This window comes from Ovis canadensis, chromosome X (assembly GCF_042477335.2).
Source record: "Ovis canadensis isolate MfBH-ARS-UI-01 breed Bighorn chromosome X, ARS-UI_OviCan_v2, whole genome shotgun sequence".
Lineage (NCBI taxonomy): Eukaryota > Metazoa > Chordata > Mammalia > Artiodactyla > Bovidae > Ovis > Ovis canadensis.
In genome coordinates this window covers 80,293,483-80,306,105 of record NC_091727.1, presented here as the reverse complement: position 1 = coordinate 80,306,105, position 12,623 = coordinate 80,293,483, and the positions used below count along the sequence as shown (strand labels likewise).

General features: G+C 52.6%; 1 protein-coding gene across 2 annotated transcripts; it reads right to left on the bottom strand.

Annotated features, from left to right (window-relative positions):
* Positions 1-3,219: 3,219 nt before the first annotated feature.
* LOC138929966 (melanoma-associated antigen 10-like) lies at positions 3,220-6,756 on the bottom strand. 2 transcript variants are annotated; one of them, XM_070289616.1, is made up of 4 exons: positions 6,701-6,730; positions 5,847-5,939; positions 5,626-5,757; positions 4,564-5,493 (listed from the first exon to the last, which is right to left on the bottom strand). In XM_070289616.1, the coding sequence occupies exon 4, from the start codon at positions 5,471-5,473 to the stop codon at positions 4,679-4,681; it is 795 nt and encodes a 264-aa protein (XP_070145717.1). In that variant the 5' UTR covers positions 5,474-5,493; positions 5,626-5,757; positions 5,847-5,939; positions 6,701-6,730; the 3' UTR covers positions 4,564-4,678. The 2 variants fall into 2 exon arrangements, with proteins under 2 accessions (XP_070145716.1, XP_070145717.1); XM_070289615.1 differs by lacking the exon at positions 5,626-5,757 and having other exon boundaries at positions 3,220-5,493; positions 6,701-6,756.
* Between the last annotated feature and the right edge of the window lie 5,867 nt (positions 6,757-12,623).

Sequence of the window (12,623 nt, the reverse complement as noted above, 5' to 3'; positions counted from 1 at the left end):
CCAAGATCCTGGAGTGGGTAAAACCTATAGAAATCTGAGTAAAGTATGGGCTTTAGTTGATAATAAATAATGCATCAATACTTCCTCAATAATTCCTCAGTAATAAATGTATCATATTAATGTAAGATATTAGTAATAGGGAAAACTGGGTGAGGGCATATGAGAAGTCCACGATTTTCACAAATATTACTCAAATATTAAAGGGTTACAACGGAAAAGCTCCAATTAAAGTCTATTGACAGTTTCAAAATAATAATAATAAAAAAAGACAAGGAATCTTTGGGGAAAAGATGCTGAGTATGTTTAAAAAGGAAATAGAAAGGAAACCAAACGCAAGCACACAGAACCTATAAGTGTGAAACAACCCTTCCTAAATTATCTTTAGCTGTTCTTCTCCCTTAACCTCCAACCCCATATAATATACTAACTGGGCCTCTTCCACCACAGAAACATCTCTGGATCCACTTTTTTCTCAAGTCCCACAAACACTGCCCTGATCCAATCTCATAGATGTTTTGCCTGGAGGTGGCAAGAGCCACCACCTGAGGCCAGGGGTAGACCTGGAACCCTGTATTGCCCCAAATCCACTTTAAGATGTCTGCCAGTGTTATTTGCCACAGAAGAAGTCTGGCAAGTTCCAGCAGGGGTCAGTGTATTGCCTAATATAAGAGTCGAGAGCAAACCTTCAGATGTGCATACATGTGAACGTGCTCAGTCGCTCTGTCATATCTGACTCTGCGACCCCACAGACTGTAGTCCCCCGGGCTCCTCTGTCCGTGGGATTTCCCAGGCAAGAATACTTGAGTGGACTGCCATTTCCTCCTCCAGAGTACCTTCCCACCCAGGGATCAAACTCGTGTCTCCCACATTGCAGGTGGATTCTTTAGCACTGAGCCTCCAGGGAAGCCATGACGAAACACAGGGCCTTCTCAGAAGAGCAGAACATTCACTGAGACTCCTTAAGCCAGGGGAGGCCCCTGTCCAATCGCTGATGCCCTGGGCAAGATCAGCTTGGGAACAGGGTGGTGTGTTTCCACACAGAGGCTGCTGCAGAAGATGCTGGATCCTGGAAATGACCTCCAGATAAGTCGGTGGGGGCAGGGGGCAGTTTGGGTCTCCTAGCAGCCAAAGGCCTGAGGTTCTTATGTACCCAGAGCAAGAACACAACCACACCTAACAGTCATATCCAATAAGGGGCATGAGGAGTACCTGTTATGAGAGCTGTCACGTATCCATCCTGGAGTGAAACCCAGGGCTGTGGTCCTGGCCTTGCCCCAGAGCACGGATGTCCTCATGGAGGCCGGGGTGGCAGCTCACCTGCAGCAGCATCTGCTCCCCTCTCCCTCTCCTGGCCAGTCCCGGAAAAGTCAGATGGGATCTCCAGGGGCTTGCTGCTTCCACCTCTCTGCGGCAGCCGACCCTCTGTGCAGCCTGCACCCCTGGGACACCAGATTCCTCTCCTCCCTGGTTCCTTTCCGAATCCCCATTGGAGTCTGTGGCCTCTGGCACCTAGGAGAGCGTCCTGGGTATGATCCCTGCCATCTGCTAGAGCCTGTCCTCTGCTCAAACAGCCTGACTGGCTCCTAGCTGGCTCTGCGGGTGGCTGACCAGACACCCCTCTGCCTCTCTTATTCAGGCTCAAAAGCCATGACCTAACAGTCACATTCAAAGACCCTGCGTTTACTCCAACAAGTGAGATTCCACACAGAATGGTCGGATACACCTCAGGATTATATAGATGTGCCCCGCACATCCACGGCAATCATTACTACTGACCCACCACGAGGAGACTCGCCCAGGGGCTGTGTCAAGTCCTGCGGGCTCGAGCTGAAGCACCATGGAAGGGGATGCTGCTCTGGGACTTCCAGATAAAGATACACATGTGAGGTCATCAGGACCAGGGCCTAAGCTGTTCTCAGTGGGGATCCGGAGAGGGGGCCAGGCAGGACAAAACCCAAGGCCAGGTTCTGAGGGAGAGGGGGCACTGTGGGCAGCAGGGGTGGGAGGCCTCATGACTGGGGCCCATGAGGAGTATGCTCCCAACCCCAACAGGGAATTTTGGCAGCTGGCTCCTGTCCTCCTGATGGAGACTGAGCAGAGCCCCGAAGGGGCTGACAGTGCCTCTCACCGGGGGTGGTGCAGGCTGTGGGTGGGGGTGGGTGGAATTCCTGCAGCCAGCTCCCTGTGGGCCAGCCTCTCTCAAGGGTCAGAAGTGCAGGACTTTAGTCCCTAGGAGAGAAGCCTCACTCAGAGCTGTCTATGTCTGTGTGTTGTCCTGACTTGATGATTAACTCCCAGGCACCTGTGTCCCTTCAAAACAAATGGTCGTGACAAAAAATGCTTCTTTTCCAAATTCACTGGTCACGGGTCATCACATGACCCTTCCAAAGTGAAGAGGCCTGGCAGGGCCGTGTCCCCATGTGTGCACGGAGAGAGGAAGACAAGAAGTAACTGAACACCTGCTGCTTCTAAGTCACTTCAGTCCTGTCCAACTCTGTGCGACCCCACAGACGGCAGCCCACCAGGCTCCTCCATCCTTGGGATCCTCCAGGCAAGAACACAGGAGTGGGTTGCCATTTCCTTCTCCAATGCATGAAAGTGAAAAGTGAAAGTGAAGTCGCTCAGTCATGTCCGACTCCTAGAGACCCCACGGACTGCAGCCTACCAGGCTCCTCCGTCCATGGGATTCCCTAGGCAAGAGTACTGGAGTGGGGTGCCATTGCCTTCTCTGACTGAACACCTGACATTTCTCCAATTCCACACTGCCTACCAGATGCTCAACAAACAGCAGCAGTTAGAACTTATAATGACAAAATCTCCTCTGTTTTGGGGAAGAGAGTCTGAGCAGGTCACATGGGTCTGGAAATTCTCAACCATTTCCAAGTGTCCACTATGTGGCAGGTGCATGTATGTAGCCAGAATCACATCTTCTGTTCCTGTTGTTCTCTGGCACTCAGCAGGGAGAGCTGCCCCTTCAGCCCCCTGCACCCGCCCACACACCGGACTGCAGTGACCTCACCACCTCCTGAGGCCGGAACTCGCTCCTGTCATTTGATGCCAGGCACAGCCTTAACCTGTTGAGTCTCTGCTGCCTCCACACTTCTGAACCCGCCTGAAGCCAGGGACGCTGGTGGATGTTGCATCTTTTTTTTTTTTTTTAATATAACAGCAAAAGAGACACAGATGTATGGATGCTGCATCTTTTCTGGCTAGTACTTATTTCTTTTGTCATTTGGATCTCAGACTCTGAGTCTCAGATAAATAAAAAAAGCAGTCAAAATCGCTGCTCTGTGCGTTGTCCTCTTAGAGGTTATGTTATTCAACCTGGGTGTATGTGTGTGCTTGAGGGGTGTGGAGCAGTGTCTTTCCCAGCTGGGAATCAAAGTTCCCAGGATCCAGTCACCCGGCAGGATTTCTCCACTTAGCAGCTTCTCTTCACTCATTTCATCCCTCTGATAGCCAGAGCATGGGCACAAGTGACCAAAATTAACTCCAGATGACCAAATAAATGGTCATTTCAATATACTTGGTAATCTGCTTTCCCAGGACAGAGAGTAGAGGGCCAGCCCAGGGAATACTGGGCCATACTTCAAAGCAACATTTGCTCTTCTCCAGGATTCTGAGCAGATGGTGGGGCAGTGGTAGAAAACACCTCCTTTGCCCCTGTGGTCAACAGCAATGCAACAACAGTCAGGACCCCTTCCTTCCTGCCCGAGAAAGAGATCTCTCTCTGTTTTATCCAAGATGCAAAAGGATACCTCACAGCAATGATTTGTTTCAGACTTTCCCGTCACCCCCTAGACACACTGTCTGCAAGTCAGAAGGATGCCACCACGCAGCCTCTTCACAATCACCTCCCACAGAAGGAACCCAGCTTCCCAAAGCCCCAGAACGCCCTGGCTCAGACATTGACATTGCAGCGTTCCTCTAGGAGCCTGAGCGCCCCGCCCTGTGTTGCCTGGTTTAGTGTGACTAGGGGACTTATCTCCACCTTCTTCGTGTGACTATGGCTCCTAGATCATCGCTCAAGGTGTGTGTGGGGGGGGTGTCCGGCTTCTCCCAGTGTCCCCACTGCTAACCCAGCCTTTCATGGAGCAGTGGCTCCATAAAGGTCTTTGGAATACACGAGCCGGTGAGCAGGGGGCTCAATTCATTATCCGCTAATTCCTTAAATAACCCAGGCAAATCCAAATGAACAAGACATTATTTAGTTTTTGAAAATGACACACAAGAAGGACAGAACCATGAATTCACTACAATTGCTTTTATCATCTCTTCCATCATCAATATTACTGGCAAGTAAGCTCACTTTTCCAAAACAGTTCTAATTCCAATTCCATTGCATCCTGTTCAGGACCACAAAATACCATGGAAGACTCTCCAATCTCTTTTACAAAACAGCAAAACTCTTGCTCACAAACTGGGTAAGCGCAAATGCACTGTGATCAGCATCATTCACAAAGCTAAGACACTGAAGTTTATTTAGCATTCTATGAAAACAATCAAAGTTTGAAAATTTTCTAAGGAGAACTGGTGAACCTCCACGTCATCATACAGAAAACAAATGCAATGAAGCTATACACTGGTTCCCCAAACTGCCCCAGGCCCTCACTTCTGAGAAGGCTGACCGCTCCCTCTTCAATCTCAGAGCGAAGGGTCACCTGGATGCTGCTCTGGCTCAGTCCGCCTCATCATCCTCCCTTGCAGCCTCTGCAGACTGCAGTGGGAAGGCCCTCAAAGCCCTTTGTTTGACCCTGAGCAGAAATGCCATGATTTCCCACTTGCTGGTCTCCGCATAAGCCCGGGGACCCCACAGGAACTCATAGCGAGCAGGGTGGCTGTAAGGCACCTGCCGGTACTCCAGGTACCCCTCCTGCACCCACACGTGGGTCAGAAGCGTCCTGGGCTCCCCAAAGATGCAGTGCACACTCCCAGCATACACACGCAATCTGCTGAGTGCTCCCCAGACCTTCTCCTCAGGGGCTCGGTCTCCATTGCGCATGATCAGGTTGAGGACCAGCACCAGGAGGCCGGCCTTGGGGATGCTCTGCCCACTGCTCAGCATTGCGTTGCAGCTGAGGCCCAGGATGGAGACCATGATGTAGATGTGCTCCCTGGGGTCCACCTCCTTCACTTCCACGCCAAAGACCAGCTGCAGGCACTGCGAGGCTTGGCTGAAGACCACCGGGAAGTACTCCTGGTTATCCCTGAGGACCTTATTCAGCATTTCCGCCTGGGAGGTCGGCTCCTTGGCTCGATACTTGAGGAGCAGGAACTTCATTAGGCTAGCTATCATCTCATTCAGCGCTTGGTGGGGCAAGGACTTCCCACTGCCTAAGGAGGACACTGTGGGGGAGGAGGCCGAGGCAGATGCAGCCACCCCTGCCTCAGCCCCCAAGAGCTGCGCATTCACCGGGCCCTGGGCCTCGCCAGGGTCCTGAAAATCTTCCTCGGGCTTGCTCAGCTCACTCATCTCGACCACGAGCGTGATGCCTGGGATCAAACCACAGACAGGAGTCAGCCAGGGTGACAGATGGGGACCACGGGCCAGGCTGGGGGAGAGAGGGGCTGTGAATGGCCTCAGCTGAGCACCACACCCTGGGCGGACTGACACAGGCAACTTACAGGTCTCCTCTTGAGGGGTGCTCTCACACCTCACAGGGGCAAGCCTCCGGGGCAGCCAGTCCCCTGGCTACCGGAAGGAGGAAGTGAGGTGGCTCCGCAGGGTACAGTCAGCACAGTCCAAGATTTCCGAGGCTGACAAGGTGGGGGATTAGGCCCTTGGGTGGTCCCTTCTGTTCTGGGCTTGGGGAGCCCCCGGTGCACATTCAGGGTACCCTCCTTACCTTGACTCTGGGTACTGCCTGCACCTTCTCTGCCCTCTGACCTCAGGGCACGAGCCTCAGTCCTCTGCCTTCCCCTCCTGGTTCCTGCAGCTCCTGTGAGAAAAAGGGAGGGGGCAGCTCAGGGGTATCCTGTGGCACAGCCCTGAGCCTTCTGTGACAGTACGAGGGGAGGACTCTGTGAGGACCCCCCAGTTGTGTGGTGGGAGGTCCCCTCAGGGCTCCCTTGTAGTGCTCACCTTGCCCCTGGCACCACCTGTTCCCTCCCCTCTGGGGGCCTGCATGGAAATTCAGAACCAGATCCCAGCCTCAACAGAAAGCCCTGAGGGGCTCCACATGCTGCCGAACCTGCCCAGGGCTTCCTGTGATTCCTAGGCTGGGGACATGCTCGGTCCTCAGCTCCTCCTCACGTCCTGCCTGGCCTCCCAGCACTGACCACAGGGGCGGGGGTCTGCTTAGTCCTCCCTCGGGTTTGGGGAGTTCAGCCTCTGCCGACCTGAAGCCTCTGCCCTCCGCCCAAATAAACCTCACCTCCCGGGGTCCCTAAGCCAGAAGTCAAGAAACTGCTCACCCCGCTCTAGGGCCTCCAAGAGTCCCCACAAGGGCTAGGATCCCTGCCTCCCTGTTGGGGTCTTTCCGCTTCAGTCCACCCTCGCATGCAGCCTGGCCCTCAGGCAGGACCGGAGATTGTCCCGTCCGCCATTTTGAGACTCTGCCGCTTTCACAAGATCCCCAGTCTCTCTCAGACCAGCATGTAAGAAAGGCAGACAGTCAGAATGTGCTCCCAGGGCCGAGGATCTGTGGGGTTCCGTCACTCCTCATGCAGGGTCCCCTCAGTCCTCCTTCAGGCACCTCACCTGCCTCCGGCCGGGACCTGGGATTCTCGCCTCCCAGGCGAGAATTCTTGCTTCCCGCTGAAGCCCCGCCCCTTATACCAGGGCCCCAGTCTCTCCAAGACCCGGATGTCAGGAAGTCAGACCATGCCTGCTGCGCTCATCCGACCCCCACAGTTGCCCTGGACTGACGGCATAGATGAGCCTCTCTGAGGTACCCTCTGATTGGGGTTCAGGGTCCTCTAGTTCCTCCTCAGGGTCCTCAACTTGACACCCCACCGGACCTGGGAATCGGACCACCTAAGGCCCCGCCCCATATGCAAGGTCTCCAGTCTGAGATCCCGACCGACCGACTCAGGAAGTCAGCCCCCCTACCAGGTCTCCAGTCTGAGATCCGGATATGAGGAAGTGAAACCACGCACGTTGGGCTCATCCTACCCCAGGGCCGCCAAGGACCAACAGCAGCTACAGGCTTCTCTGAGGTCTCCTCTGATTGGGGTCCAGAGTCCACTCAGTCCTCCCTCAGGGTCCTCAACTTGAAACTCTGGACGAGCTGGGCTTCTTCCCTCTGCTCACCCGAGGCCACGCCCCCTTTCCCAGGTCCCCAGTTTCTCTGAGACCTGGATGTCAGGAAATGCAGCATGTGCTCATCCACCCTCTGTGTTCCCTGAGCCTTGATGTGAGGGTCCCGCCTCGGGTCAACACTAGGGGCATCCCTGGACCTGCCAGGGCTCAAGATGAGGTCCCTGAGGGATGATAAAAGGTAACCCCACTGATCCCTGCCCCTGCTGTCAGCCCTGGGCCACCCTGGTGGTGGGATGAGCACTTGGCAGCCTGTTCTGACTTCTGCATCTGCATCTCAGAGACATTAGGCAACTGTTAGAAGGGGCAGGGCCTCAGATGGGAAGAGGGGGAGATCTTAGTTCTTTTGAGGGTCAAGGTGAAGACACTAAGGGAGGACTGAGAGGACGCTGGACCCCAGAGCAGAGTGGGGTCTGGGAGGACATAGGGCAGATGAACCATGGTGCATTTCCTGACATCCGGGTGTCAGAGAGACTGGGGACCTGACATAACGGATGGGGCATGAGTGGGGAGAGGAGAGAATCGAAAGCCCTTACACAGAGACAAGTTGAGGTCCCTGAGGGATGACTGAAGGGACCCCAAGTGAAGACTCTAGGGACCCCAAGGTAAGACTGATGGAACCCCACAGATCTCAGCCCCTGTTATCGCACTGGGAGCCCTTGGGGTGAGAAGAGCACACTAGGTCTGTCCTCTCTTCCTGAGTTCCGGGTCTGTGAGTGTGGGGACCAGGTGTGAGGAGCAGGGACCTCTTCCCACCTTTCCTAGTGGGGAGATGACAGAGCCTAGGTCCTACCGGAAGTCAAGGTGAACACCCTGAGTGAGGACTGAGGGTAGTCAGATCTCAGACCAGAGGGAACCTTGGTAGTCCCCAGGCAGGACAACTTCATGCCGCATTGCCTGACATCCCTGTCAGAGAGACGGGTGAAAGAAGCAGAGCCTCCCGATTGCAAACAGCACACTTGCAGATCTTGCCTGGAGTACAGGCTCCATGGGAGGAGGGACCGCGAGACAGTTAGACCCCAACAGGGAGGGACTTGGCCCTTGCAGGAGGGTCTTGGAGGGCCCAGAGCAGGGTAGTGAGCAGGGTAAGGAGCTTCTTGACATCTGGCCTAGGGACCTCGTGAGGTGAGGTTTTTCGGGTGGAGTGCGGATGTCTTCAGGTTAGCAGAGGCTGGACACACCAATCCCGATGGAGGACTAAGCAGACCCCTGCCTCTGTGGTCAGTGCTGGGAGGCCAGGCAGGACGTGAGGAGGAGTAGAGGACCGAGCATCTCCCCAGCCTAGGACCCGTGGGATTCCCTGGGCAGGTGTGGCCTCTTGTGGGGCCCCTCAGCACTTTTTGTTCAGGCTAGGGTCTTGTTCTGAGTTTCCTTGCAGGTCCCCAGAGGGTAGGGATCAGGTTGTACCAGGGGAAAGGTGAGCACTGCAAGGGAGCCCTGAGGGGACCTCCCGCCACACAAAACTGAGGGACCTCACAGAGTCCACCCCTCGTACTGTCACAGAAGGCTGAGGGCTGTGCCACAGGATACCCCCGAGCTGCATCCTCCCTTTCTCTCATAGGAGCTGCAGGAACCAGGATGCAAAAGCAGAGGTCTGAGGCCCGTGTCCTGAGGTCAGAGAGCAGAGGTGGTCCAGGCAGTACCCGGAGTCAAGGTGAGGAGGGTGCCCTGAGTGTACACCAGGGGCTCCCCATCCCAGAACAGAGGGGACCCCACATGGGCCTAATCCCACCACCTTGTCAGCCTCGGAAGACTTGGACTGTGCTGACTGCACCCTGGGGAGACACCTCACTTCCTTCTTCAGGTAGCCAGGGGACTGGATGCCCCGGAGGCTTGCGCCTGTGAAGTCTGAGAACACCTTTCAAGAGGAGATGCATAAGTGGCCTGTGGCCGCCCAGGGTGTGGTTTTCAGCTGAGGCTGTTCATAGCCCCTCTCTCCACCATCCAGGCCTGTGGTCCCCATCTGCCCCCCGCCCACCTCCGCCTCCTCCCTCCTGCCTCAGGCTGTGGTTTGATCCCAGGCATCGCACTCATGGTCGACATGAGTGAGCTGAGCAAGCTCGAGGAAGAACTTAGGACCCAGGCCCAGGGCCCATTGGAGGCTCAGCTCTTGGGGCCTGAGGCAGGGCTGACTGCAATTGCCCAACCCCCTTAGTGTGTGTCTGTAATTCTCCCACTGTATCTGTGTGTCTCTCAGTGTGTGTGTCCCTCTTAGGTTGCATGTCTTTGTGCGTTTCTCTCAGTGTTTTTTGATTCTCTGAATCTGTGTGTCTGTCTCAGTGTGTTGTCTCTCTCAGTATGAGTGTGTCTGATTCTCAGTGTTTGTATTTGTTTGCTCTCAGGACTGTGTGTTTCTCCCACTTTATATGTATGTCTCTGAGTGTGTGTGTCCCAGAGAGTTTGCCTCTCTGTGTGTCTCTGTGTGTGTCTGTCTGTATGTTTGTTTCTCTCAGTGTGTTTTGACTCTCTGTGTGTCGCTCTCAATAAGTGTGTCTCTCTCAGTGTGTGTGTCTCTCTCAGTGTGAGTGTGTCTGATTCTCAGTGTTTGTGTTTGTTTGCTCCAGGAGTGTGTGTTTCTCCCACTGTACGTGTATGTCTCCCAGTGTGTGTGTCTGTCTCAGTTTACATGTTTCTGTGTGTCTCTGTGTGTGTCTCTTGGTGTGTTTTGAGTCTCTGAATGGGTGTGTCTCTCTCAGTGTGAGTGTGTCTGATACTCAGTGTTTGTGATTGTTTGGTCTCAGGAATGTGTGTTTCTCCAGCTGTATGTGTATGTCTCTCAGTGTGTTTGTCCGAATGAGTTTGCCTGTGTGTCTCTGTGTGTTTCTCTCAGTGTGTTTTTAGCACTCTCTCAGTGTGTGTCTCTCTCAGCATGTGAGTCTCTGTGTTTTTTTCTCGTTCACTGTGTGTCTCTGTTAGTGTATCTCTCTCTCTTTGAGTGTGCCTGGTTCTTAGTGTGTGTCTATATCTCTCCCACTGTATGTTTGTGTCTCTCAGTGTGTGTGTCCCTCTTAGGTTGCATGTCTCTGTGTGTCTCTATGTGTGTCTCTCAGTGTGTTTTGACTCTCTGAATGTGTGTGTCTGTCTCAGTATGTTGTCTCAGTGTGTGTCTGATTCTCAGGGTTTGTGTGTGTCTTGCGCTCAGGAGTGTGTGACTCTTCCTGAAAGAGGGTGTCGTTCAGTGTGTGTGTCCTTGTCAGTTTGCTTTGTTTGTGAGTCTCTGGGCTTGTCTCTCTGTATGTGTGTCTCCCAGCATGTGTATCTCTCAGTGTGTTTTTCTTCTCTGAATGTGCCTCTCTCTGAGTATATCTTTCTAATTTTGTTTCTCTCTCTCTCTGTGACTCTGTCAGGGTGTTTCTCTCGTTGTGAGTGGTACTGGTTCTTTGTGTGTGTGTGTTTCCCCCACTTTATGTGCATGTGTCTCAGTGTGTGTGTACCTGTCAGATTGCATGGCTCTATGTCTCTGTGTGTATTTCTCAGTGTGTTTTTAACATTCTCTCAGTGTGTGTCTCTCTCAGGATGTGTGTCTCTCAGTGTGTTTTTCTCTCTCTCAGTGTGCATCTCTGTCAGTGTGTCTCTCTCATTTTGAGTGTGCCTGGTTCTTAGTGTGTGTGTGTGTGTGTGTTTCTCCGAGTGTATGTGTATGTCTCTCGGTGTGTATGTCTCTCTGAGTTTGCATGGGTCTGTTGTCTCTGTATGAGACTCTGAGTGTGTTTTGTGTCTCTGAATGTGTGTGTTTCTGTGTGTGTGTCTGTCTCAGTGTGAGTGTGTCTGATTCTCAGTGTTTGTGTTTGTTTGCTCTCAGGAGTGTGTATATCTCCCAGTGTATGTGTATGTCTCTGAGTGTGTGTGTCCCAGTGAGTTTGCCTCTCTGTGTGTCTATGTGTGTGTCTCTCTGTATGTGTGTGTCTCTCTGTGTGTTTTGACTCTGTGTGTGTGTGTCTCTCTCAGTACGTGTGTCTCTCTCAGTGTGTGTGTCTGTCTCAGTGTGAGTATGTCTGATTCTCAGTGTTTGTGTTTGTTTGCTCTCAGGAATGTGTGTTTCTCCAGCTGTATGTGTATGTCTCTCAGTGTGTGTGTCCCAGTGAGTTTGCCTGTCTGTGTGTCTCTGTGTATTTCTCCCAGTGTGTTTTTAACACTCTTTCAGTGTGTGTCTCTCTCAGGATGTGTGTCTCTCAGTGTGTTTTTGTCTCTTTCAGTGTGTGTCTCTGCCAGTGTGTCTCTCTCATTGTGAGTTGGCCTGGTTCTTAGTGTGTGTCAGTATTTCTCCCACTGTATGTGTGTATCTCTCAGTGTGTGTGTCCCTCTCAGGTTGCATGACTCTGTGTGTCTGTGTGTGTTTCTCTTAGTGTGTTTTGACTCTCTGAATATGTGTATCTGCCTCAGTTTGTTGTCTCTCTCAGTGTGAGTGTGTGTGATTCTCAGGGTTTGTGTGTCTCTTGCGCTCGGGAGTGTGTGACTCTTCCTGGATGAGGGTGTCTCTCAGTATGTGTCCTTGTCAGTTTGCTGTGTCTGTGTGTCTCTGGGCTTGTCTCTCTGTATGTGTGTCTCTGAGCATGTGTGTGTCTTAGTGTGTGTTTCTGTCTCTCTCAGTGTGTGTCTCTCTCAGTGAGTGTCTCTGTCAGTGTGTCTCTCTCATTTTGTTTTTCTCTGTCTCTCGGTGTATGTCTCTGTCAGTGTGTCTCTCTCATTGTGAGTGTGCCTGGTTCTTAGTGTGTGTGTGTGCTTCTCCCAATGTATGTGTATGTCTCTCTGTGTGTATGTCTCTCTGAGTTGGCATGCGTCTGCTGTCTCTGTATGAGTCTCTCAGTGTGTTTTGAGTCTCTGAATGTGTGTGTCTGTGTGTGTGTGTGTGTTTCTCAGTGTGAGTGTGTCTGATACTCAGTGTTTGTATTTGTTTGCTCTCAGGACTGTGTGTTTCTCCCACTGTATGTGTATGTCTCTGAATGTGTGTGTCCCAGTGAGTTTGCCTCTCTGTGTGTCTCTGTGTGTGTCTGTCTGTATGTTTGTGTCTCTCAGTGTGTTTTGACTCTCTGTGTGTGTCTGTCTCAGTGTGTTGTCTCTCTCAGTGTGTGTGTCTGTCTCAGTGTGAGTGTGTCTGATACTCAGTGTTTGTATTTGTTTGCTCTCAGGACTGTGTGTTTCTCCCACTGTATGTGTATGTCTCTGAGTGTGTGTGTCCCAGTGAGTTTGCCTCTCTGTGTGTCTCTGTGTGTGTCTCTCTGTATGTGTGTGTCTCTCAGTGTGTTTTGACACACTCTGTGTTTGTCTCTCTCAAGAAGTGTGTCTCTCTCAGTGTGTGTGTTTCTCTCAAGGTGAGTGTATCTGATTCTCAGTGTTTGTGTTTGTTTGCTCTCAGGAGTGTGTG

Excerpts from the sequence above, each read along its gene's own strand:
- LOC138929966 (XM_070289615.1), bottom strand. The coding sequence starts at position 5,473 with ATGAGTGAGCTGAGCAAGCCCGAGGAAGATTTTCAGGACCCTGGCGAG.